The sequence below is a fragment of the Varanus komodoensis genome, unplaced genomic scaffold, assembly GCF_004798865.1.
Source record: "Varanus komodoensis strain SLA01 unplaced genomic scaffold, ASM479886v1 scaffold67, whole genome shotgun sequence".
Taxonomy (NCBI): Eukaryota; Metazoa; Chordata; class Lepidosauria; order Squamata; family Varanidae; genus Varanus; species Varanus komodoensis.
This window is the reverse complement of record NW_025336308.1, coordinates 689587-717480: the sequence shown is the minus strand read 5'-3', so window position 1 is coordinate 717480 and position 27894 is coordinate 689587. Positions and strand designations below refer to the sequence as shown.

At 45.4% G+C, this 27894-nt stretch overlaps 1 protein-coding gene across 4 annotated transcripts in view; it reads right to left on the bottom strand.

The window, feature by feature from the left end:
• Positions 1–6847: 6847 nt before the first annotated feature.
• Positions 6848–27894, bottom strand: part of PEAK1 (pseudopodium enriched atypical kinase 1) — a 67096-nt gene continuing 46049 nt past the window's right edge. The window contains exons 4-7 of one of the 4 annotated variants that reach the window (XM_044450483.1): positions 23463–23624; positions 21400–21596; positions 19287–20035; positions 6848–13669 (exon numbers count right to left, since the gene is read on the bottom strand). In XM_044450483.1, the coding sequence (XP_044306418.1) occupies positions 12524–13669; positions 19287–20035; positions 21400–21596; positions 23463–23624 (2254 nt within the window). In that variant the 3' untranslated portion in view covers positions 6848–12523. Of the gene's footprint in view, positions 13670–19286; positions 20036–21399; positions 21597–23462; positions 23675–27894 lie in introns of those variants that run through there. The other 3 variants (XM_044450485.1, XM_044450486.1, XR_006416630.1) reach the window with 3 other exon arrangements.

The following is a 27894-nucleotide window of genomic DNA, read 5'->3' as shown; positions in this document are numbered from 1 at the left end:
GCAGATACGTGAGGGCAGCTAGGTGGGAGCAAAGCTAGTGAAAATCGGCATTTTTGCAGGGCAATCCATTCGGAGAACGCTTCTAGAAGAGCAGGAGGCAGCCCCTCCCAGCGTCCCTAACTAATGTTTAATACCTCTTACAGGCTCAGAGCAAGGGTGGAGAACTGATCAGATAAAATCCAGAGTCTTGACAGAGTTGCTGGGGCAGCTAAACAGACCCGGTGGCGCTGGCTGCCAAGAGCTTCACGGGCCCGGCCCGGCCTGCTCCAAGTTTTGCTTTACCGACATACAATCTGCATTTTCGCAGTTGCTGCTTTGTCTGTTTTCTCATCATCTTCCTTGCTTCTTGGGGGGGTGGGGGAAGCACACACGGTAAATTGTAAGCACAGCGATGGCTCATCAGATTGTGATGTGACAATATGAAACGTGAATGATCGGACAAGAGGAGGGATAAGTTGAAATCATGGGAATAATCATCCAATAATTATGGATGGGACATGGCCTTCTGGATGGACAGGAGAGCCTGCAGGAATGTTGTCCATGGGGTCGTGATGGGGCGTGCTGTCAAAGATATTTCGCATTACGGTGCTGCTGCTTCCTCACTTTATGTGTAGGATGTGTCAGCCATATCCTTCAAGGCATCTTTAGGGATAAGTACTATAAATATTTGCCATAAAATGAGGAGAGGGGAGAACTATTTATTATTTATTTATTTAGGGGACTTCCATGCCGCCCCATTCGCCGACGCCTCGGGGTGGCTCACAAACAGAAATAAATAACATCCTATAAAACAATATAATTTAACAGTATAAATTAAGTCGCCCTGGCCAAAGAATAAAATAAATAAATAATATTAACCATTCAAATAACGTTTGAATAAAGAGGTCTTCGCCTGGCGCCGAAAAACAAATAGCCATGAACGAGCCGTGTTAGTGCTACACTGCTAAGACCTTCTTCGTTTGCAGTGCTCTTTGCTTTAATAAAGTCTGTGACGGATCGTACTCCTAAGCAGAGGTGAAGGTTGTTTCTTCAGCAGAAATATTTGAATTAAAATAAATGCACTGCTCGTCATAAATGCATAGAAGGGCTTTTAAAATTCTGGAGACTGAGCCCCCAGAGGCTCTTGCATGACTTCAGACCTAGATGGCTCATTGTATGTAATAGAATACAAATATCGAGAATCTACAAATGTAAAGGAAAAAAAAGAAATCTGGCTTTGAATAAGACTAATGACCGTACCCCCAACGTTCAGTCTTTCAGCAGCAAAATCCACCATAGCTTTATATATTTCACAAATGCTGTTCTGTTCTTGTGTTGCTTCCCCAAGCTGGTGCTCTCCAGGTATGTTAAACTGAAAATCCCAGTGACCATGTTGGTCTGGGAGTGCTGGGAAGTGTAGTCCAGGGAGGCTGCTGAAATGTTGCATGTCCTTGATCCAATTTCTCAGCTTGCTCTTCGACTTGTCCTCCGGTTGGTCCTTGGCTGCTGGCTGGTTCATTAGTCCTGGATATTTAGTTCAGCCGTTGACTCAGCACTAAGGCAAGCAAAGTTTTCCTGCTGGGACTAATAACAGCTTGGGAGGAAGAAATATTTTAGGAAGGGCCCTGGAAGAGGAAAGCTCAGCCTGCCCTCAGACCCAGCCCTAATTCTGTTCTGCCTTCACCCAAGAGCAAAAATTAAAGAGCAACATTTGTTTTGGCACAGCGGTGCAAAGGGAAAAGAAATAAGGACAGAGCAGATGGTAGGATTGCTTAAGTCAGCAATCCTATATACAGTGGGGTTTAAATCTAAGGTAAGAATAGCCCTAGCAAGCTACTGCTGTTGCCGCTCCCGTTTTTAAAGGGGGCACTGTTATTTCCGGGTGCCATCTCCACTGGGAGATTAATTTTGCGTTTCAGGGAGTAATTTCCCTACTCTGCTTTGTCACTGGAGGGCCCCTGCAATCCGAAACGAGTGAAGAAAGCGCTCTCCCAAAAGGAGGATTCTCCCATTCTGGGTGTGATGCAAAGCAATGCATTAGATTAGTAGAGAAGGAAATCAGGCCAAGTTTTCCTTCCTGCTTTGCTTACCGCTATTAAAGGGGGCTTGACTGCGCTTGAGATGTCCCAAAGGGAATAATCCACTCATTGCCATTTACTGGATTATTCTCAGAGCACAAAGCGATGTGCTTAAATGCAATTTTATGCATTTGGGGAAAGCCAAATAGCTATAAGGAAAGAAAACTCTGCTATCAGCCTAGTTGTTTAATTAACATTTAGCACAAAGAGGATACATGCAAAGTATCTGAAAAGCCACATCCTTCAAGTAGTTCGCTGGCTCAAGCCCCCTCTGGGGCTGCAAATTAATGGAAGCCCCTCCCCTCTGAGAAGTACTTTAGATTCTCTCCTCTGCAGCTAAACGGGGAGGGAGAAGGGACCTCTGTGATGCTAAGGTGGCATTTGGGAGTGGAAGAGGAACATGATGTTCCCATTCTTGGTTTGCCTTGCCCTGCACCCTGTCTCCAGAAGGGGCAAGCAGATTTAGGCATGGCATCCAATGCAGTTTCCCACAGGATAAGGGTTGGGGCATCCGATGGAAGGCAGGAGGGGCAGAGAAGCTAGGAGAGCCTTTGTCCCCCTCAAAACCTTGAGGCAGCCAATTTTGGCCATACAAATACCCCCCACCCCACCCCCCCACACACACCTTTGGAGCCCAGCTGGAGTAGACAGAGCAAAGGGAAGGCCTCCTGAGTCCAGAGAGTTTTTCCAAGGACAGAGCAGGGGCTCAGGTCAGAGTCCCACACGGCGTCTGCAGACAATGTCAGGCCAAATTCCCTAAAATTCCAGCCCAGCCAAATACCCTCGCCATCAGGCACGGTCTTTGTCTGACACCTGAGCATCTCCTGCTAATTTCTGAGTTCTGGGGAGTTTACCTGAGTGACTATCCCATACCTTTATCTAACTTCTGATAAGATCGTGGGCCAGCTTCCTGTCATGACCTAACCCTAACGTAACACACCCTGCTCCTGATTTGCACCAGCCAAGTGTTCTCCTGCTGAATCACCACTCGGTTTCTTCTCAGCTGCCTCCTCCTCCCCTTAAGTCATTGCAGAGCAAGGGCAGATGCCAGTGGCCTATGTGAAGGCTGGGGCTGGGGAAGGGGTTTCGTCGGGACTTCAGCCTCAGAATCTCCACCAACAGCCTGGCCCGACCTTGTCTTTCAAAGAGCAGTTGCACAGCAGCCCTGCATATACTGCCCTCTGTGTATTCTATAGTACACATTCTCACTAATATTTAGCGTAACTCGGAGTGAGCTTGTTTCATCCAGCCTTCCGGCTAAATTAGCCCATTCCCATCTACGACGAGGGTTTTGCTATTTCTGCTTGAAGAAGCAGCTTTTGGCTTCATCTCAGTTCAGAGCAGTAGCGCCCATCCCTGTCCGGGATACAAGCGGCCTTGTGTAGATTCTGATTTAATTAATTCACTAGGCAATTTGATCTCCAAATTATTTCAATCCAAGCTTTCTGAATCAAATGATTCATGGTGAAAGAGGAATATTACAGTGTCCAGTCTTTAATTTAATCAGTTCCGACAGCTTTGAGCAGATATTATTGGATAATCTCCGATTATGAGCAACAGGAAGCTGGCATTTAATTCGGTGAGGGACAGCATAGTCATATTCAGAGTAGGGAGGAAGAATGTGAACCTTAGTGAAGGTTTGAGATAGCAAAAGAACGTGGCATCCGATTAGCAATTCATGAGCAGCCCAAAGCCACACAAAGCCCAGTCCTTCAGGTAGTACATTTCCTGGAGACATTTGCATGTTCAAATAGGCTTTTTGCCACACAGTGGCATTCAGCTGGTATTGAAAGATGATGCTCGGAACGATTGACGGCAAAAGGAGAAGGGGACGGCAGAGGATGCGGTGGCTGGATGGGGTCACTGGGGCAATAGGTGTGGGCTTGGGTGGACTCTGAGGATGGTGGAGGACAGGAAGCCTGGAGGAATGTTGCCCGTGGGGTCGCGATGGGTCGGGCACGACTTTGTGACTAATCAAAAACATTGCAAGACATGCTGCCTCCGATACTGGATGGTCTCTACATGAGTTCGTCGAATCGTATTTTACAGCCTTCCAAATCGGTGGTCCTTACTGCAACTTATGTTCACCCATTGCTTGATTTAATTAAGCAGTGGACGAAGAAAGCTTTTGTCTGCCCCAGATCTCCCACCGTTGCACTCCGTGGGATGACACCCAAGGCCTCATGATGGGAAGGCAGAATTCCAGTCCCAAAACAAGCGGTGCCAGCCTGTCGGCTGCTACCTGCCCATAACAAAGACCTCAGGCAAAGAGAAAGGTGCAAGCCAGCAACCTGAAGCTCCTCTAAGCTGCCAGGCGGACTTTACTTGGCAGGGATTTCCATAAGTGGGGCTCGGTCACCAGGAGGGTTCTTACTGCACTGAAAGAGACCTTTGGGTCCCTCTGCAAGGCAGACCAATGAACTGCTGGTGGCACCTCTGGACCTCCATGCAGAGTCCATCTTCTTGGTGTGGCTGCCGTGGACGTCACATGGTTCCCGAAATGGCCACTTCTCCCCTCTTTTGTGGGACTTGCCAAAGCTCTGTCAATATGGAAAGCATTGCGTATTACTGGAGAGTCCCCAGGGGATAGTGGCTTACCTGAAAGTTTGTACCAACTTCTTTATGATGGCCACTTATTTGCAGCTCCTTTCTCCTTTGGGCTGCCTAGAAAGGATTTCAGGCTTTTCAGAAGAGCTGAGATCGGGGTTATTTGCCTTCCAAAAATATTGGCCCCCAATGAGACCTTGCCACTGATTTTTATTTATTTATATTGCGATTTATATCCTGCCTTTTTCCTACAAAGGGCTCAAGGCAGCTTACATCATTCTGCTCCTCCATCTTATCCCCACAACAACAACCCTGTGAGGTAGGCTGGGCTGAGCGTCTGTGACTGGCCCAAAGCCACCCAGTGGGCTCCACGGCTGAGCGGGGACTCGAACCCGGATCGCCTGAGCCCCAGTCCCGTGCTCTTCACCATGACACCACCCTGGCTCTCCAATTTTTAAGGTTGACTACCTGCTCAATTGTGCCCATGTTTTCCCTTGTAACAACATACGTACCGTCTGGACTTGGAGCAGTGACAGCCACCCTGGATACCTACTAAGGATTTAGGAGCGAGCGCCCCAAATTGAATTTCAGTGAAGAAAACAGCCTGGGGGAAGCACCAGAATGAATTGCACCTTGGTTTGGCTTGGGAAAAGAAGACTTTCATCTTTCGCCTTTGTTTTCGCCCGAACTTGCCTGTGTGCAGGGAGTGACCCAGAGCAAAATGAAAAGTGATCATCAAGCATTGCTAGAATTAGGTCAGTATGATTAAAGAAATACCCATTATCTTATCTGTTTCCATTCATCCTGTGAGCTTTGAGGAAATGGATTTAAAGAGATGTGAATGCAGCCTAGATGAAAATTAATTCTTAAAGAGACTGGCAGACAGGTGGCTCAATTATTGGACAGCTCCGTCGGTAGGGAATTAACTCTTTAACCCTTGCTGAAAAGAAACATTTGAGGGCAGCACAAGATAGTAAGAAAATGTAGTGTTTTATGAATGCAGGACCCAGGAAAGTATCTGCAGTGGAAAATCATCCTTCCAGAGAGCACCTTGCTCTGAACCATCAGAATTCACACTCTGAAGATGCATTTTAAAAGGGTTTCCCTTATTGGGGGCTTGAGCCTGGAAACCTCATTGGTTCAGTGGGCAGGGGTGGGAAGAACCAGCCTGGCGCTAAGGATTTGCAGGGAAGAATCAACACGTGCAGAAGGAGCTAAGTGATACCATCCTACAAACGTTTCCACTCCAGAGTATTAGCTAGGCAGGCAGATTTGCAAAATAAGCTTGCCTATAAGAGTCTGCCAGGATGCGGTATCTGTAAGAGGGACTCGTTATTTGTTTTTCGGCGCCAGGTGAAGACCTTTTTATTTAAACGTCATTTTAATTGTTAACAATATTTGCTTATTTATCTGGCCAGGGCGACTTCTTTTATATTTTTTATTTATTTTATATTGTTAATTTTAATTTTATATTGTTATTTTTGTATTTTATTGTATTTTATTGTGTTGTAAGCCGCCCCGAGGCTTCGGCAAGGGGCGGCATAGAAATGTTTTAATAAAATAAATAAATAATAAATAATTTCTGTATTGGACACTAGAGGGAGTGCAAGTACTGGCTTTTGTGAGCCAGACTTAATTCCCCCTTCCCTCCCACTTTGGAGGTTTAAAGAAAGAATAAGGTCACCTTTCCCATTGGCCTATTCTGCTCAGTGTTCCCTGCTCCACTGCTTCCAGGAGAGAAAGGTATTTTCCTGCCCCTCTAATAGAGTATTTTTAGCTAGAGATGCCAGAGACCAAACTGGGCTTTTCTCCAGATGGTACCCTTAATGAAACTGTCCCACTCAAGGTTAAGGAACAGAACTGAAGATCAAGAACATCAAAGACTAATAAAATGAAGAGCAATTCATTTGAACCTATCCAATGGTTAGGTTGGAGACCACATCTAGAAGGGTCTGGCATTCACATTTACAGACAAGAATTACAGCAACAAGGTTGTAATTGCAACTTTCAGAGCTGAAAGTGTTGCTCCAGTTGTTCCTATGAAGAATAAAAGGAGGTTTTCACAGCTGCTTTAATTTAAAAGACATTCGTGAAGATATTACAATCCCTTGTGAAAAAGGCACAAGACAAGGAGGCATTTAACTATAACTGAAAATGCACTTTCAAGGAGCTTTACTGACATAAACATCACCTCTGTACAAAGCTACCCAAGAGGAGATAATTGAAGGCAATGGCACGCTGGATTTTCAGTGTAATAAAACTAGTTTATTTACACAGTAACACGGATGCCACAGAGTACATGGAAAAGTACCACAGCAAATGTTAAGAGTGTAATGGCACTCCAATCACAAAGGAAGGCTAAGAGTTATAGCTATAAAAATGTGTAAATATAGATATGAAGCACCAAATACAGCAATGCAGTAAAGTCCAAATACAAAGCTTACCCAGGAGAATGGAATCTTACAAAAGATTACTTCTCACCTTTAGGCATTTGTAAAGAAACACCATGTAAAACTACATCTGTGCAGGAGCTTCAGACTTCTTAATAAAACAAAAGGATCTTTCCTGACACTTAAAATGTTCAGCATTACTTTAAAGAAATATCCCCCAGGGTGAAAGCTATACAACTTTCTGAGCCAGACTAAGTTCAGGTTAACAAATTGTATGCTTGAAGTGGTATTTTGGAAAGCGGTCCTCAACAGAAACACTGATACACACCAACTTTCTTGCTGGGAGACAATCTTGCTCTAGAGTTTATCCTACAGTCGTCTGTTACAAACCCTTGGAATGCGATGCATACTTTATGAATTTTTAAAATTCAATCAAATAGTATATATATTATATAAATGACATATAATATATATACAAGGAATAAAGAACAAAGGGCAATGTGAACAATGCCTGTAGTTCAATAAAATTCATTTATAAAAATATGGACAAGTATTTGTTTCTTCACTATCAAAATATTTCATGGTTTTCTGAACAGGAAAATCATGGGGTTGGAAGGCGGTATTAATGCGAGTAAGGTCAACTCTCTAGTACAAGCAACTTGGCAATTTTGTGAACCACCATCTGCTCTCCCTTGCCAAAACAAGACAAAACCGCAGCCAAGAGCTTTCCAGCCAGGATATGGAGTAGCAAAGACCCCGAGGAGGTTTCCTTAGGAGTGGATAATTTTCAATTCGTTTCCCAGGCATAAATGCTGCAGTCAAACTGAAACCAAGAGCTTCCAGCACATTTCAGTCCACACAGGATTGCGATGACTGTCAGCTACTTGTTTTGTATGTTTTTCGAAAGACACTCCGGTAACCAGCAATTATCCCCCAAAGATAGACAGAAACAGGCAGAAAGAGGGGCCTTTAGCTAAGTTGCCATGATCTCACAGGATGAATATTCCTCAAGAATTCCACTGTAAAGTTTATTTTGTTTATATAAATAGCTTGCAGAAGGCAAGTCCAGCAGGAAGAGTGTATGTTGAAGGAATGAATGAAAACGGCTGGCGCCCCCAGGGAATACAGCGCAATCCCCCCCACCGTCCAGGGAAAATTTTGCCCCCATTGCTATGTTGTCCCTAAATAGTGCTCTTTCCTTCCCATGCTCCAGGAGTAAAGAACAACCACACATTTATACTTGAGGAACCTGTTCCATGCCCCTGGAAATCCCAGCCTCTTGGACGCAACGCTGCTTCTGCAGTCACCATTGTGGTTTCTTTGTCATACTAGAACATGTTGGAGGTGGGCTTTAGATAGAAAATTTTTCTGTTATGGAACAGAAAGTCCTGCTGGCTCAGGGTATTTTTTTCCCTGAACCCTGATCAAAGTTTGTTGTATGTCTTGTATGTCAGATTGTTTCCCAGAGTCTGATTGATGGACTGCTGCTGATTCCTACTTTGGTTTTAGGATGGAAGTGATTTTTAGCCAAGGCAGCAGTAAAAACCTCAAACTTACTGCACAGTTATGGAATTCAGGATGGGAATATAATAATCATGAATCACTTTAGAAAGAAACAGGAACTTTCAGTCCTTGACAAATATTAAAAGATGGAGAATTCAATAGTGCTTTAAGGGTTTCAAGAGTTCCCCTTCAAAAATCTCTTCCAAAGAAACATCTCCTTAATTTTATTAGATGATTACATAAGGCTGGCAATCTGGCACAATTAAGAAATCATCTTTTAAAAGTGAAAGCATTAAGGTTAATGCCCCAAATCAAACAATGCATTTGTTCATTGCTGGAGCCGGGGGTCAGACTAGATGGCCTGAGAGCCCCCTTCTGACTCGCTCTGTTTCTATGTTTCTTTCCTGGCTGAATTTGCAAAACAGATTTGTAAAAGAAAATGGGAGCTCTGGAATAAGACAGGCTTGAACCACCACACCGGTTTTCTCATGTTGCCTTAAAAATAAACTTGCTGTTGCTACTCGGCCGAGAATTAATAAGTGAATCCTAGTAGCTAAGATGGTACTAGCGGCTGGAGTTTTCACTAACATGGCTCCTCCTCACTCATTCACTGACATTATCCCATATTATACAGTTTTTATGAAAAAAAATGGTTTATATCGGTCTTCTACCAACACAGGTGACTTGTTCATTTTTTCAAAACCCTGAATGGCTTTCACTGGAAGAAAATTGCCACTTTCCCTAACATTCATGCTTTCCATGTGTTCTGTTTTTTTCCACCACTGCATAGACTGAGCACAGTTCTCAACAGCGTTTGTAACAAGACCTGCGTGAGGTTTGTGCACACGGTTTGTCTTGTCCATTGCGTCTGAAAAAGATTGTCAAAGCAACAGGCTTTCCAAATCCTTTGCTGTGTAGATGGTTACTTCAACACAGCTTGTTTCTTACTCTGTGCAAGTTGCAGATTTAGAAAATAACTCCTATCATTTTGTTATTTTGGCTTTTCACTAATATCAAAGGAGCCACAGGATGTCCATGACCATACAATGCTTGGGTTAAGTTGCCCACTCAGCTTCAGATACACGCAAAATTTTATTTTATTTTACTTTTTTGATGTGGGCAATATATTTTTTTAAGCTGGTAGCAAGAGGCGGGTGATTCCCTCCTCCACAATAGCTTTAAATCTGTGACAAGGCACTGTTGTTGCTGCAATTATTCATTGACCCAGATGGCCACCCCAGAAAAGATTAATGACACTAAAAGTTCCAGGAAGTACACATTCAAAGACTTTAGCCTAACGGATTTTCCCAGAGATTGTTTGCTATTAAGAAATTGGCAGATATTGTACTAAAGTAAGTTGAACAGTAGCTTTCTGGAAGATACGTATTTACAACTATGGTGTGTATGCTTATGAAATATATATATATACACACACACACACACAGAGTATGGCTAAAGGGGAATCACAATCCTTTAAACTGTGGTGAGCCGCAACTAGAAATGTTAAATTATTTAAAATACAAACCCCTGAACCTTTAATTGTGTACTTAAGGTTCCACTCTTGACGCCTGCAGCAGGCAAGGGTAATATGCGTTCTCCATTTGTTTGGAAATTATAGTGTAACACCATTTGCCACTTGTTCTGGTATCAGGCCCAACGAGTAATTGAGGTTTCAGAAAGGTAGCCCAAGGCTCCATCAAGAATGGAAACTCTGGCTAAGGTGAATCTGTGTTTGTCCTTCTGTCTCTCCGACACACACACACACACACGCACACACACACGGATGGAGCACTCATGTTACTGTCCTTCATTATCAAAGTTCATCCTCTCCTGAACAATAAGGAGACGGCAGTGAGCACAAATTCACGTTTGCCTGGAGAGCACAACACGAATACTGGTTCAGAACGTATCTAAATCGGATCACAAAGGGAAAAGACAACCCACGGGGTTTTGGGATCGGCCGCACGACAGATGCGGGGTCATAAAACATTCAAGAGTCTGCTTTGCATGTGCTCGTCAACGCAGCAGTGACACAGCACACAACTCTTTGCACATCGTAATAGAGCAGGAGGCCTACCATGGTGGTCAGCAGTCGACGTGTTGTGAGGACTGACATGTTGGGGTAACTGAGAGTTTATGTGCACACAGGTATCGGAACGACACACACCAAGCTGGGGAAGAAGCGTGCCCTTTCCTCAGCCAGTGGCTGCAGGCAACCTGCACTCACATAGGTAATACGGCCCCCTCCCTTACCTGTGCGAAGCAGGGCTCCCCGTGATGTTTGGCAAGGTCCTCTAGAGGAAATAGCTGCTGGGTGTCTGTAGTGTGTACGGGGCAGAGCACTGGCACCAAATGCCCCTGCCACTGCCAGGGGCCTCGTGAACTGTGAGTGCACCTCGCCTTCTGGGCATTGGTGTGCTTGGCTCTCGGCGTGCCAGTCCAGTTGGACACTCCCATTTCGCACTCTTCTGTCAATTAATTTTGCCTGATCTTTCGCCAGCAACCAGTAGATATGGAAGCAAGACGTTCCAGATGTTAAGAAGCCATCACGTGTTCTACGCTGGGCTCAGGTTTCCGCCAGTTACAGGGAGGGGATCAGAGAGAAATCCACAGCCCAGGCAGAGCGGACTATGCTGAGCTCGTTCTTGCAGAGGTGCTTTCAGGTTCTGGTCCAAACATGCCTATGCTGTTCAAAGCGGGTATTTGTCTCCAAGGCTGAAGTAAACAGGTTAGTCACAGTTTAACACGGAGAGGGGAAATATCAACCGAGAGAAAAAGCACACATAATGTTGTGCATCTATGTGCCATGAAAAGAAAGAGGGCAGGTCTTACCTATGGTTAAGTTCGTTATGCAATGTAAACATTAACACAGCTTTTCATATAATACATCCAAAAATTGCACATATATCCGAGGAGGGGGAGGGGGAGGAGGAGGGGGAGGAGGAGGAGGAGAAGCGGGAGCGCAGGCTCAACACAAGAGCTATCCACATTCCAATAACCATCTCCATCTGTGGGAATTCCATACTGGACATTAGCCCCATCATTCCGGAGCTACTCAAACAAACCTCACCAAAACTGAGCAGAGGGATCAGGTGCAGAGGGCTGCAGGGTTTCCCCAAGAAAAGGCCAGTGAATGCCAGGGCAGGAAGCTGGCAGCAGGGTCTACAGGCAGACACGCTTTTGGGCGGCCGGCCCTGTTTATTTAGCACATCCTTGGTGCGCAGTGTCAGTCAACTGAACCACGTTGACAGAGTAACAGCAGGTAACAGGCGAGATATCTCAGCGCTGGTTGGTGAGAGCAGCTCCACAGCCAAATTATGCGTAGAGGAAGCCGGAGCAGGACGCTGCTGAGATGCATCTGCGGAAAGTGACTGCCTTCACGGCTAGACACACTGCATGTTCCCCTCCCTTCTTGTTCTGCCGCCCAGGAAAGAGTGCCTGCAGAAGGCCCATTTCCTGCTCATTTGTTACACGAAGTTGAGCTTCAAGAAACAGCGTCACCTGCCAGGACGCAGCCAGCTTTCACCTTGCTTGGCAAATGCCACACGAGGCTGCAGCGGGGTCACAGAGCGTCGGTGTTTGTGCCCTTGCTTTAGGACACACACCAGCCTGATGGGACACCAGCCATGGGGCAGAGAACATCTCTTGGCCTGCGCAGCTTGCATTTTCATGACTACGAGCTCCTTTCTGTTTGCGATCACGACTGGATGCTGCCACTTGCAGCCCAGGTGCACCACACAGAACGAACTGGACTCGCCTGGCCAATGACTTTCTTCCGATCATCCGCATCAGAAATAGTGGTTTCTTTATTAAAAATTTTCACACTTCCTTGTCTGGTCACACAGCCAGCTGTAAGAGGCGATGACCTCTCCTTTGCAGCCATGACAGGAACGAGAATTCCCCATCAAGATCCGTTTGCTCAGTGTTGGCAAGCTAGGTTTGCGTTCTGACTCTTGTGCACAGCGTGAGACGAGGGTTGGACAAAGAATTTGGGGGCATCTGAGTGAAAGCAGCAGCTCATACAGACTAATGTTGCTGCATGATTTTCACTATGCGACTGAGCGATTCTGTAGTGGCGAAGGCGAGATACTGGCAGCAAAACCAGTCCTCGAGGCCGACTTGACATTCCCTGTCCAAAGACTTTTCGGCAAACTTGATCATCATCAGCGTCCGTTTGATGTCCAGCCAGTTCTGCAGCACGGTCTCTTTCTGAGCTGGTCTGGAAGAGGCATTGAGAGTCTGGAACAAGTCCTCCCTGGGGCCCCAGAGCAAACCCTGGAGGACCCCCTTGGCCTCGGATATAAGGATCCGTTCGGATGGGTTGGGGTTTAGCAAGCAGTTGGCCAGCTGCTGAAGCCCCAGGGAGTAAAGTGAACGGCAGGGGATCTGGGGGAGGTCGGCGTGGGTGTACTCCTTCTCCTTCAGCTCTGGGTTTTCGTCGAAGGGGTTGGGCAGGTGCAGCATTTCGTAAATGAGGATGCCAGTCTGGAACTCATCACATTTCTTATACTGCGTGGCTGTGATGATCTCGGGAGCAAGGCGGGACTGGTCCCTCAGGACTTCCGGATCCACCATGTGGCTCTTTTGCTTGGCCTGGGAGAAATTGCTCACGATGAGCCTGGCGGGGCAGGCAGCACCGGGGTTGGGCTCCACCGGCTCATGATTCAGAAGGCTTCCCCCGGGTTTGTAGTCCACCAACAAAAGATTCTCCAGACGCAGATCACAGTGTGTGATGTGATAGGGCTTCAGGTGCTCGAGGCCAGAGCACAACTGTAAGAGCAGCAGACACACCTGTCTCTCGTACAAATCGGGGCTGTCGGCATGGCGATCCGAAGAGGCCCGCACGAAATCGGCCACCGTGAGATATGGAACCTCTCGCGTGATGACGACGACCCTGCTGCGCTGCTTGCTGAGCGTTCCCTGCAGGCTGGGGCTGTCTTTCTGCTGAACCTCCATTGCAAAAGAGCTTTCTTTGTCCTCCCGCTCCCCGTCTTCCTGCTCCGCTTCCTCTTCCTCAGGTGAATTGGCATCCTCCCATGGCAGCAGGCGGACTGGCACATCAGCCAGGAAGTGACCGCAGTCCTGCTGGATGTTAAAATGGATAGCTAAGCTCTGGCGGATAGCCAGACTGTGGTAATACTGCTGGGATTCTTTCGCTTTGCTCTTACAAATCTAAGAGGAGGAAAGAAAAACAGGGCAAAGATCAGTTTTAAATAAAACAATGCAAACCTGTCGCCTTGGCTAGAGTCGCCCATTCTGGAGAGAGAAAAAGAAAATAGAAATCAATGAAAAACAGAACAGAGCAACCAAAGCCTGGCCCATGATGAAGCGAGTTTCAACAGTAAGAAATGGCTGCGTGAAAAAGGGACACAAACGTATCTTAAGACCCACCACAGGAACGTGTTTCAGACAGTATTTACATTTTGCTGATGCTGCCGGAGCTAAGGGGCCGGTGCTCTTATGAGCTAGCCTCTTTCTTACAAAGTTCAGAGGGACAAGAGGAAAAGGCACTTCAGTTTAACAGAGCTAAATTCATTCCTAGGTCGACTCTGGACGAAACAAACATGGAGCAGAGGCACGAGGGCGTGGACAGAAGCTTCCCACTGCCCCAGTCACTGCAGAGCTGAAGGAATATAGTGAGCCATCGCGCACCGAACGAGTCGGAAGGTCTGAGTTGGCACCGAGGGCAGGGGCTTCGGCCCAGCGCTGTGTGCCATGCAGTCAAGTATCACGTGACCCTTTGGCACACACTGCAAGAACCCCCTCCTTTTAAATGAAACTGGAAACTGATTTAAGGTAGTTCTCCAGCGCATGTACATGCCTCAAACAAGAAGGCCCGCATTAAATGCACGGCTCTGCCACAAGTTCAAAGACTCAGTTTCTCATCTTTAAAATGGAAATGCTCGCCTACATGGCAGGATTCTTGTATGAAACAGGGAAGTGCTGGCGGCATTAAATATTAACAGCGATCGACCGCTTTGAACACACAAGATTAAGTTATATTATAGAACAGATACAAGTCCCGTGTTGAATACAAGAAAGGAAGTGAATATTTAGCATGATTTCTAGTCAACTTGATGTGAATTTGTTATAATTATTTTGATAATCTTTACATATTCCCCAATGCCCATCCATTAACTGTGGGGTCTAAACTGAAGTCCTGTATTATTTTTTCTGCGATACTCAAATTGTCTGAGCAGAGGAAAGGCATCATGCCTGTTATGAATGAGAAGGAACTTTATTTCCTTCGACAAGCTGATCAAACTTTCCTCCTTGAAAAGTTAAATGCATTGTAAAGAACTGTAACATCTCCAGGTACAGTATTTTAATGCCCAACCAGTCTCTAAGTGTGCATTTACCTGTTCCTTTGAACTGCTCCAGGAAAAAGGGGGTACTATATGAAAGCTCTCAAAGCAGAGAACATAACAGGCTAAGTTTCCCTCCCCCACTTAATTACCTGGAATTATAAATCAGTAATAATGACCGACCTCATTTCATACCTGATAGCATGGTTTTAACTCCAGATATTAAGTCTGTCAATTCAACAGGTTGCCAGGCAACCAAATTGCCTGCAGATTCAGTTCAACTGACTGGCATTTTTGACTGCAGCCTGAGCTCAGCTCTGGAACAGCAAAGGAACCACCTGCCCATCAACAGACATGAGGGAGCAGATTTTGAAAAACACTGTATGACAGCTTCGAATAGGAGTGTACTATGTCTGTAGTGTCCCTCCAAAGCATGGAGAAAATATTGAGCCAGCTCCACAGGCCACAAAAGGAGAAATGCAAGAAAAAGGTAACAAGACAAGGAGACGGGACAAAATGAGCGAGGACTAGCTGGGGGTCTTGGGAAAGGAAAACGAAGCAGGCAGCAAGGGCCCGAGCAAAGTTGGAAGCAGATGGCCTAGGAGGAGAACTGAGGATGCAAGAATCAAGAGGGGGAAAGGTGGAAACGCTCACGACGCAGCTTTCATTTCATTCTGCTGTTTATGGTCAATATGAGTAGATGACGGGTCAATACGGCCTGTGCATTCCACGCTTCGACACCACTCAGGGTGATTTGAATTGACCCACAAGGGACGGATTTCTTCATATTTAATGCAAGGCCCAGTGCGTTTCCTTAGCCCTGGAAGAATCCTGAACCACCGCAGGAGCCGTTTCGTTTTGGAACAGCATTTGAGAGTAAAGATGTGGAATCAAGGGAGCGCTGCAGACAGCAATCATGTGCTGCATCCGAAACAGGAAGTGATTAGGAGGGCACAAAGGGCTCTCGGCTGATGTATGTCGATTGTATGCTACACTGGCAAACCACACGTGTGTGCCAGGGCACAGGCAAGCAGTCAATGCGAAAAGCAGGGTCCCTGGCCCCATGCTCAAAGTCCACACGTGCGCCTCTGTGCCGGTTGGGGGACGGAGGACAACCATGACCCCGTTTCCTTCCCTCTGCTCCCCACCCCCGTCTTCACTCCGCCTATCAGTGGGTTCCCGCGCTCACTGGGGAAAAGAGCCCTCGTTGTAGGGCTCTGGTATGGCTCGAATGCCACCCCACTTCCTGCCGTGCCCCTCACTGGATTCAGGACGCATGCGAGGATAACCGGGCAACTCACACAGATGAGACCGGTCTGCGTGGAGGCACCGTGAGGCCGGCCTGGGCGGTTTGAACGCACGGAGAGGCCTGGAGTTAAAATGGTCATGTGAAGCGGGTGCCCCTGGATTGTGGAGAGCTCTTTTCCTAGAAACCTGCAAAAACTGCGCAGCCCTCCTTCTAGAAAAGCGGCAAGTCTTTTTTATTTGGGCAGCATTTTGGTGATCTCAACTGTTTGTTGATTAAAACAATTCATTGTTTTGGCACAAGGCAGAATAAACGGCACGGCAATGCCTGCTCAGGGAAGAGTTCAAATGGCATCTCCGGGAGGCAAGTTTTCCCAAATGCAGGATGTGTCTGTCGTAGCACGCTTCCACGCCAGACGGTGAAAACTGCTTTTGTGCAAGGCACCAAAATGAAAGATGCGGTAGCACTGGTGGCCACCTACGAAGCCCATTTCATCTTTCTGCAAGGGATCACGCCGTGTATTCGTATTTTAATCTGACAGGGAGGCAGTGATATCGGGAGTCATCTTTGCACGATGGAAAGAGCAACATAAAGGATGCTAATTCCTCATGTTCTGCACCAGGGGTGGAGCGAAGTGGCACCCGGGGGCACGCTGGTGCCATCGAAGAGCGCAAAGTGTGGCTACTGAAATCTGCCGTATCGCAGGCCCTCCGTTTCCGCCACTCTCGTCCCTTTGCTCCTGGATGGATTCCTTTCCTCCCACCAGAGTAGTTGTCCTGTTACCCCTTTCCTCGTGCCCCATCCCAACCCAACCTTTCCTCCCCATTGCTGTGGCCACACTTTTTCCTTTCTTTTCCTCTGCTGCTGTAACTCCCGCAGACTGGGAGGCTCAGTCACGGAGGAGGAGACGGGGAGGAAAGCATTAAGGTGGTATTATGGGTGGGCAGGGGGTAGGAGAAAGGAGGCAGGGAGCAGGGAAACACAGGGAACAGCAAGTGGGGGAGAAGGAAGAGGAAAGGGGAGAGAGAGGAGGAGGAGGAAGACAGAGAAGCAAGAGGAAGAAGGTGTGCCCCTTTGCTCCAAAAGTAATGTTCACTGGGTCTTGCAAACACATTTTAAATGTAAAATATGCCTGCATGCCAAAAAAGCTGCTTGACCCCGTCCTGCATTGGCTACTGGGGAAACCTGAGGGACCTTAATCAATAAATCTGTTAACTGTTCTTAAACACATTAATGAACCCTCAGTGTGGAAGAAAAATCCACAAATAAATGAAATACATCAAGTTCAAACGTAAGAGTGGATCTGCATCCAAATTCCCATTTCAGCCCTTTACTTTGCATTTCTGATTAATTCAAAATGAAAACATTGGTTGTGCTCATGCCAATGTAAGCAAGAACTTTTGGCTTATGTTGATTTTCTGTGAATGAACTGCATGCTGATAAAGCAAGTCTGTAGCATCCCACTGAGTGAGCGAAAAAATAAACAAAAATGTCATGTCTGTGTTATGTTAGTGTTATGTCCAAACCTGGTTTGTTTCTTCCAAGTAACCAGGACTGCAAGTTGGCAGTAAGTTAGGTTGCTTCTCTTTTGGCCTCTGGTCTATGTTTGGGGAGCATTTAGGGAGTGAGTGAAAATGTGGAGTTATATGGTATATAGCCTTGGTTTTGAAAGTAAGTGTGGTTCATTCTATTTCTGTGAAGTAAACATAAGTTAAAGAAAAAAAATCTGCAATCAATTTCTTAAGGAATCAATTAAGCACGTTCTTACCAAGACCAAATAGCACTTCCAGTTAGCTCTGTTTGGCTTCAAGCTCCACCTCTGAATAGGTTGCTTGCGGTGTTTAATTCTTACAGCTTCGTAGGATCCTTGTATTTGTTCTGCCATTTGGATTTTTTTTAACCAGGCAGCACTGACTTATGGAATTACAGTACATTTGGGTAGCAGTTAAACTGGGCAATTAATTTTTGTTTTCAATGCATTAAATATTACTTTATAGTGTGTGTGTAGAGAGAGAGAGAATAGAAAAACAGCATTTTAACATAGATGGTTAAAATTTAGTTCAACCTATTTTTTCTTTATTAAGTGTCTGAAAATCTTAATATCCAATTATAATCTCCATAGCCAAGACATAGCATGGAACCAAATAGTATGGTAAATTTAAATAATGAACCTATTTTAAATAATGAACCTAATATGCAAGTGCTTACAAAAGCCCTTTAATGTGCACAAATTCCCTGTTTTGCATCTCTGTTTAGCCTAATCGTTTGTGGATAAGAAAAGACGCTAGTAAACTGTGGTTGGAGAACAATTCCTATGTCCAACTTTAGGTCAGGTTGTTAATCACCAGCTGAAGGACAATGGTTAAGCAATAATTTTCTTTCATTAAAATTGCCACTTTGATATGGCAGCTCTTGAGGCCACCTACCATCTTTCCTGGCAGTTTATAGCTGTGTTGCCCAAAAGAATCGCCCATTTTTCAAACTTCCTGGAACATATCATGCTGTTGCTATGATGACATCCATCTCGCATCCTTTTGCAAGAGGAGTCTAGGATAGAATCCCTTTCTTTGCATGCTGATTCTGTAGGTGCAGGGAAGCTTTTTATGTGGAAGTTTTGAGGCATTTGATCCTCCTTCTGCAGACTGAAACAGCACAGTACTGCAAGAACCACATCATGTGACTATCCCAAATCTATGCTTTTAGTTGGATGGTCTTGGGTTACTGATAAAATATGTTTTGTATATTTTCACCATATTTGTTTATAAATGATTGGTACTGAATTTTCTGCAAGACACTTGAAGTTTAAGAATATAGCATATACTTTTAAAAATAACTATATATGCAGAACAATGCATGCCACATTTTATATAAAGAGCAAAAGAATTGTGTCTTTCCACAAATAACTTATTCTAATAGCAGCATGCTAAATAGACAGAGATTCTTTTAAAGCCAAGATTTAGTACAACAGTGCTAGTAGCTGGTTGTCAAAGATTCGTTTTGTTTTTAAAGAGGAAAGTGTGGCCTTAACACTGAGGTTTTATTTATTCACTGCATTTCTCATGGTCACTGGAGAACATTTTGCCTGGAGGCGTCGGGAATGTGATGTGTGAGAAAGGGCTTATAGCATGAACCGAAAAATTGCTACAGCAGGAAAGACCTGTCTAGCACGGGACACACAAGCCATACGTTTGTGCGGGAATTCTGCTGTCCTGCGATGGTTGCTCAACTATGCTCCTACCTTGACTGCATAGCTGTTGAGAGGGTCCTTTGCGTAAGAAGCAGAGTAGTAGACGGCATCCCCGGCCTCGCAACACGGCCTGTCGCTTGTGAGCCGGAAGTCTGACCAGCTGTCCACCCCAAACCGCAGCTGATCCTTCAGCCCGGCCATGAACATGTCTTCGCACTTGGCAGACAGTTTCTTCAGGGAATCTGCATGAAGGCTTCTGATCTTGTTCACCACCTCCCCTCGGTTCTCAATGCCTCTATAAAGTGCGTGCCTCTGCGGCTTCTGGACAGCCTTGCCGCGACTGCTATGGCTGACAGGTCTACCTGGGAGAGACTCCGTGCTATTGGAACACCTGTCCTTAATACTGGTAACGGTTAGGCTGGAAACACTATTGGCTCCTGAGGAGATCGCCAGTTCTTTTTCCGGAGGCCGATCCAAGGAATCTCCCGACTCGTTGTCCACCGCCTTGAATTCCAAACTCACTGAAGAGGACGCGCTGCTTGCTTCCCAGTTGGTGTCGATGTCATAGGTGGGGTTGGCCATCCCACATGGGCCATTCCCAAGGGCCTGTTTCTGGAGGTCTTGTGGAAGAGGTTCGGTGTGAGCTCTTAGAATAGTTTTCTTTGGCAGTGGAGGTGGTGCTGGATGCCCAGCGGTGGCGGCTTCTGCATCGGCTATTCCCCCAAAAGCGATAGCATCATCCAAAGCTCCCTTTGCTTGCCGTGGTTGTTTTGGAGGTATCATAGCTGCCCGGGATTGGCCTAGGATAACGAGCAAGCATATCTGTGACTCAAAAAGACACACCTGTGCAACATATAAGTGCAGTTTCATTGAGAGAAGGAAGAAGAGCATGGTCATCTCATTTTATGTTTGAACAGAAAGTCAATCCTTTAGTGGGGAGATCAAAACATCGGACCAGTATTATTATACAATGAAAATAAGAAAACAGTTCCCAATTACATGCCAGGAATTGCCTTAAGCAGCTAAACAAAAGCTGTATTTATGAAAAATATAGGATGGGATGGGATATACAGTATAAATCAGAGATGAGGAATGTGCGGCTGCCCAGATTTTGTCGTTCCGCAGCTCCCACGGTCCTTCATCACTGACTATGCTGGATAGAGCTGATGGAAGATACACAAGGGCCACATGTTCCCCATCTCCAATGCCGCGATGCTCCAGCCACAATCTATTCAGCTGCACATTGGAAGTTCCCCAGCATTGCAGAACAGACGGAATCTTATATCAAAATGAAGTGATGATAGGAGTTCATTAAAAATTTCATACACTTCTATGGCATATACTTGCTTCGCTTCTTTTAGAGAAGTAATTTATTGAATTCATGGAAATGAATTCAATTATAATTTTATAATTGAATCAGGGCAGCTTCAGACCAGACCCACCCCACTCCACCCCACCCCAGAGATATTCTCTTATTCAGCTGAGAAATTTTCCTGTAACTGAGCAGTTTATGAGCTGAGCTCTTAACCCTGTGCATTGCTTTCATGCCTTGCAGGCCAGCCCTTTCAGGAAGCAAATATTTTTCTAAAGCAAGCAAGCACGCAAGCATGCAAGAATGCAAGCAAGCAAGCAGTTTTCTAAAATCTAAGCATGGGATCATTTAAACAGTGTCAAGAGAAAGACATTTTCAACAGAAATAATACCTTTTCTTCTTGATTATTTCTCAAATAAAGGGGAGAATGTTTAGTTTACACTTTTAAATATATGTACCATTAATGTGAATAATATTTCTCACTGTCCCTGCCGCAAGGACCCAGCAATCTAAAATTCCACACAAGGGAAATGAGATGCAAGAGGCAGAAGTTGTGGTAGGCATAAGCAAGAGAAGAAGGAGGGAATACACAAAACGCTTTAAAATTAAATTGACCATTTCAAATATTTGGGAAAGCACTGAAAACGCCATTGGTAAAATAATTTCCAAGCAGATTTCTGAAAATGATTTTTCGAACACTGAATGCATGACCTAGTCTGTGCCCATATGAACATCAAACCTTTTGATATGTTCCTAGAAAGTTTTCAAGTGAATATGGTCACTTAGCTAACACCCAACCCTATAGGAAGGAGGACTGTGGTTTATTTTTCGGTGCAGACGCATGGTGCTTACCCAAGTTGCTGTAGGTAGCACTGCAGGCACTCACGTCAGAAGAATCAGACATCTCTTCCCTTTCGTCTTCCCCTGGTGGCATTTCAGGAGGGGACAGTGGAGCAAAGTCTGCATGACTGCCATTGTCCTCCTTTTCAAATGCAGTTCTTGGAATCCGGGGGGACACATTTTCCGCTATGTGCTCATCAGGCACTTGACTAAAATAAAAAGAAGACAATCATTTACGAAGGCTATTATGCTTTTGAACCTTCAAGTGAAAGTCCACGTGGAACTCCAACAATGCAAATTCTTTAGAGAACTGCAGCCTTAACTGTAATGAACCAGGTCATGGAACAGAAGAGAAGATGCTTTGCTATTTTGGTTTTTCACACACACACACACACACACACACACACACACACACACGTAGGCATCTGTGCTTACCAATGTATGGACAGCAGACAGTATTTTACCATATGTATTACCACCTTTAAGTAACCGGTAAAAAACTAGGAATATTATTGTATATTGCAGAGGCAAGCATCGCAGCCTGCTATGACAAAATGCACGACCCGTTGAAGACAAAGCAATCTTCCTTGACTCCCAGAGTAGTTTCAGGCCCAGTAAAGGGAACTTTGGTCTCCTGCTCATCCAGCTACAATGGGCACTTCCCAATTTGCATAGGCCTAGAATGTGGACAGGACCCTTGGAGGCTTGCAACTTGTACGCTGGGCCCTTGTCCTTACTGGCTTATAAAAACAGCAGAGGTGGGGGTGGGACTGCATTGTAAGGGCACGGGTGAATGCCCCTTTATGGCAAGCGGTGGCTCAGAATTGCCTAAACGAGCCAGTGATAGGACCTTTGTTTAAGAACAACAACAACACCAGCATTGTTTGATGTCCAACTGGTCTCCAATCTTCCGTCCTTGGAAAAAAAGCAAAGCGGAAATGTCTGCGTGGGTGGAAGATGGGTTGGGAGGTTCTCTCTCATCCTGCCCACCAACAGGTGATCGGCAGCAAGGGGAGAGCTTAACGAGCGGCGCTGTAGGCGTCACATTGTGGAGCCCTGGAAGAGTAGCCAGACAGTGTTTATTACCAAGAATATGCAACACGTCACTGGGAGAGAAATGTTGAAACGGTTTCAGATTCCAGCAAAGAAAATTGGATTGAACACACTGGAGCTTCCGGGACTGGCACTTAGCACATTAGCCGATCCAAATTAATTTCATAAAATAGTAATCATATATTCAATGAACAAAAGCTTGCACTCTCATTCAATAAATCCCAAATACTAATGGCTTCAAATTATTGCTAGATGCAGGATCAGATGGGTGTGTGCATAGTTAATGCTGTATATATTTGAAGGCACACAACTGATTCCTCATGGATGAATGGAAAGGCAGGGTTTCACCACACAGGAAACTGCAGACTGGGAGGGGTTGATCAAAGGGCACAATGCAGTTCTGGAGCCGTCTGCAACATAAGGCTAGAGAAGTCCTTCATTTGCACTTCATGTCAGACCACATGTACATGTTGCTTCCATTTTCACACTGATGCGATTTTAAATGCTAACACAGAAGTCACGGACAAAAATTAGTAAACAGATAAAAAACTCAAGCTCCAAGACAGTGTCATTGGTCAGTATCGACAATTGCTTTATTAATACGCAATGGCACAGTGGAAACACAGCACCTTAAACACAGAAAAGGTATTAAAGGCTTTGGGTCATTTCACATGTTAGGAAAACCACACATCCAAAAATCAAAGCAGTGAGAAGTTGTCAATTCACTTTGGATCTGAAAGGTACGGAAGCTGACTTGTGTTTAACAAACCTCATTTGTTTTTCTCATCAGCCTTCCAACAGATAGCCGTTCCTTCAAAACAGCCTCCTCTGATAGTTGTGCTATTTTGAAACAAGAACTCCTGTTACAGGTAGTGTCTGTACTGCTTGCTCAAAAAAGGAATCATTCCTAGTCCCCTGCACATGTGAACCTCTTTTAAGTATACTTTTGAGGAGTACACTACCAAAGTAAATCAACAACCAAAAAGAAGGGAAGCAAAATGGAGAAAAGAAAAGCAACTCACCCACTGTACTCACTCACACAATTCCCCATTAAAGGAAACTCTTTCAGAGCCTTCTTGAGCCTTTTAATCATGTCTTGAAACTCTGGAGAAGCATTTATTCCACTGCGGTCTGGTGAGCTACAAGTTGTGCAAAGCCGTGAGCAAGAAAGACTGAAGGTCTGCCTGGAATGATACCATGTACTGCACCTTGATGTTTGCCTCTGGGGGATAGTCTGGGGAATGTGCCAAAACACCTTCAGAAAGCTAGGTTCAACACAGTTAAAGTCCTGCCCCCTTAACCCTCTCCTTGCTACTTCGTTTTAGATTTGTTTACTGGCTCATAGGATAAAGCCCTAAGGAGCAGGACTGCAAGTGTCCCACAGGCCCGCAGAAATCATATGCACTGACCTTCAAATACGATTACAAGACAAAACCGGGCCACTTGTCTATTTTAGAATTGGAGTGATGAGGTAGCAATCTTGATAGGAGGAGGAAACCTTTCCCTTTTGCTGCTCCCAGCAGTAAAGAACAAAAGGGAGAGGTTCTGAGAGCAGCAATCGAAAGACTCATATGGAATTACTCACTTCTGCTATTGTGCAATGCAAAGCCAGGTTTCTCTCATGTCCCATGAAAGAAACTGGCAGGGGAAAAGAAGCTCACTATCCATAACCAAGAATATTCCTCAAAGCAGTGAGAGTGCCTTACATCTCAAGAAGAACATGGGAAATTCAGGAGCATAAGCTTACTCTGAGGTTGCTCTTGGCTTTTACGGTGCTTCCAGACATGGAAAATTACATTCAAGAGCTTGACACGGATCTTTCAGTGCCATTATCTTAGCTTGGTAAACTGATAATGGCTCATCACATGTAGACTACAAGGTTTTCTTGCTGAAGCAATGCTATGGGCACACAAGAACACATAGGCCAGAAAGAGAATGAACGCACCGAGCATGTCCTTCAAAATTCTGCGACCTCTTTCTTAGCTTACGTGCAACTCCATCTAAAATTGGTACGGCAGCACAGAGGTCACTGCTCTGAACTTGGAGGATCAATTTGAAAAATAGGTAAATGAAGAAGAAAGGCTTCTGTGGAGGCGAAAATGAGCAGGGTTACTACAAAATGAAGCCCATGTGTCCAGCTGTGTCACACAAAATTCTACACAGTCAAGGACAAAATGATGAAGTATGAGTGGGCTCCGCTACAGAGGTCAGACATGTGTAAAATAGATGCGATGGAGTGGGTTGCACTTGGGAATTTGAACCATACCCCGGGAGAGATGATCAGGACTAACAGAGGTTGTGAGCCTCCCCTGCCCGCCCGCCCCACCGTGGTCTTCCTTCCTGTAGTAGCGCTGAGATATCTTCCACCTCCAGCAATCCATTTATCGGTGGGCACACCTGCACTTGAAAGTGTTTCGCTTCTTTTGGGATTGTGAAAGCTGCGTGAAAGGCACTTTTCCTGGTCCTATTTGGACATCCAGGTTTGGGGAAAGCTGCCCATGATCACCCAATGTTTTAAAAATTAAAGATTGCCCCACTTCCCTTTGCTTGGAGCAGGACTGTTGAAGCATGGGTCGGATCCTTGCGATGCCACAAGGGATTAAACCTTGTGGAAAGGGGCGTTTCCCTCTTTTTGCCGCAAAATCCCTCGGTTTCTTTGGAGAGGTCCACTGTTCCAGGCCTCCTGTTCCCCAAATTGTTGACAGTGCCCCCTGTTGATAGCCAGGAAGCAGCTTTTTCTCTTTAAATCACAAGATGTCAGCGTTTTCTCTCAGGTTTTGCCGCATTCCGAGGTGCAATCCACTTGGATTAAATGGCAAAACTGAGGGGAGAGTTGGGCTTCCTAGTAAACTCCTAAAGCCACAGGAATCCTGCCTGGAAGGGGTAACTGAGGGGCAGTTCCCTCAAACACTTAACAGGCTCTTGGGGGTTTTTTGGATGGCGTCACAAGAGCACCCTTCCCCAAAGAGAAGGTTCTGCTGAAAAATGTGCTTTCCTCCCTCCCTCCCTCCCTCCCTCTCTCACTCACACACTTGAAAAGTTGAAAACTCTTAGCAGTAATTTAGGGTTACTGCATTGTGTCCATGCAGACACGTGATCACGTCAAATTGCAACTTTCGTCGTCCACTCCTAGCTATTTTGTTCAGGTTATTTTTTAAACTGTGAAGCGCAGAAGCCCAAACCCAACCCTTGAATGGTGGTTTTTGTGATCTTTGGGGAAAAAGTCAAGCTGCAGTTAGCACAGAATGGCTCACGGTGCCTGTGGAAAGTGGGGAGCCTTTCTCACGAAAAGGACCTTTTCAGTGAAACTTTAGCACAAGGATGTTGGAACCTCTTTCAGATGCAGGCTGAATTCTGCTTTGGAGAACATTTCAGCAGCCACATTCCACTGGCAGGCAAGGCCAAAGGCGAAAGAAATGCTCCAAACCCACCGAAGACACTGACAGATGTTTGTAAGGCATTGTACTGGAGCGTTCCCACCCAACCTGGGGAAGGACGCCTTTAGATTAGTATGTAACACACTCTCGATTTTCAGGTCAGAAGCAAAAAGGCAGAAACACCTCTGAGAAAAGATTAATGGCACTGAGCAAAGGCCACGAGAGAGAAATATTATAACTGAATATAGGCACCCTGCTGTCCTTCAAGATGAATCATCGTTTTTAAATTGGCATCCTTTAATGGACAACAAGGCACTCAAACCGGTCAGTCCTAGAGGAGATCACCCCTGACAGCTCTTCAGAAGGCCAGAAGCTGAAGATGAAACTCAAATACTTTGGCCACCTAATGAGAAGGAAGGACTCCCTGGAGAAGAGCCTAATGCTGGGAGCAATAGATGGCAAAAGAAGAAGGGGCGACAGAGAATGGGGTGGCTGGAAGGGGTCACTGGGGCAGTTGGTGTGAGCTTGAGTGAACTCCGGGGGATGGTGGAGGACAGGAAGGCCTGGAGGAGTGTTGTCCATGGGGTCGTGATGGGCTGGACACGACTTTGCGACTAACAACAACAACAACGGACAACAATGCCATCATTTTTCAAATACCTGGTGGGACTGTACTAAACAAGCAGTAACTGTACTGCGATTTGCTAATTTTTAAAATGTTGCATGATTATGGTTTTGCGAGTATTACATAAACAAACCTGCACTTGTGACAGGAATGGTCTCACAGAACCTTTTGCCTAGAATTCTAGAGAGCTGATGGAAATTGTGATATAATTATCTTTGAATATGGCACTTTGGGTGCTTCTGTTCGTCTAGATTTTGGTATGCGTTGAGAAGTATCTAGGAACTCTGTCGGGGATGAATGAGAACCCCTTCAATGTGAATACTTTATGCAAAGTGATTGTCTGTGAAGTTTGGAGTTGGCACTGGAACCAAGCAGCCGAGAATAAAGAGGAGGTGGCATGGATCAGGACGCTTGCGCAAGAATGACGATCAGCGCTGCTCGCGGAGAAATTGGAAAGGCCTTGGTTGGTGCCAAACTGAGCTCTCAATAAAGGTTGTGCTGACACAGCAGGCCATGCTGCAAGCAGCTAGTTAAACTGGATGCATTACATCACAGTGGTGAAACCTACATGAGGTTTCCATCCTGCTGACACCTGCCACTACAGAACAGACATACTTCTGATTACCAGAGTGTTATAATGAGACCATCTATGCCATTTAAAAACCTTAAAGCCCATTTGTTCTCTGCTGTTTTCCATAGACATCTGACAAACAGTTGTGGCTTTTTGTGAAATGGATTGTCAAGTACAGAATGAAGTGCTTTCTCAGGGAAAAGTTCTTGTATTCAGTTCAAATCATATTGGTGTGTGTGAGCGTCTGTTGAATGATGTTCATATTACTTGTAATTGCTCGCAATTACATCGGGGCAATTGGGCTTGTTGGCAAACTGCTTTATTACTGTTTGGCCCACTTCACATGGCTTTCAAGGCGATCAATATCTTAGCAACCCTTGGGGGATATTTCTCTTAAAATGATCAGTCTGAAACGACTATAACCGTTTCTAATATTAGGAACCCACTTAATCTTCTCTTTTGGCAATTACCTTGTAATGATCACAGGCAGCAATGATACCTGGTGTACAAGCTTGAGGTATGATTAGATGTATTACTGCACGGAAGAAGGGAGAACTTTAAGACCCTTTCCCTTTTCTAGGCTCGAAGAGAGCAGCACTCTCTTCTGATGCTTGCAAAAGTGAAAAGAATGTGGCCAGGACCTTTGCTTCTCTGTAACATGGAGCAAATGGGAATAGCGTGGCAATCCTGGAATGCCTTATTTGCACTTAATAAGAACGGCCATGAAAGGGCAGGACAGGAAAGCTGAACTTGGAGAACCTACCACCAGGATCCTAGATTCATAGGAGCTGCTAATTGCTGTGGCCAGTGATGGAGGACAAAGGAGAGGATCAGAAGCAGAAAGAGCAGTTCCAACTCGCCTCTACTTCTGCCTGTTAGAA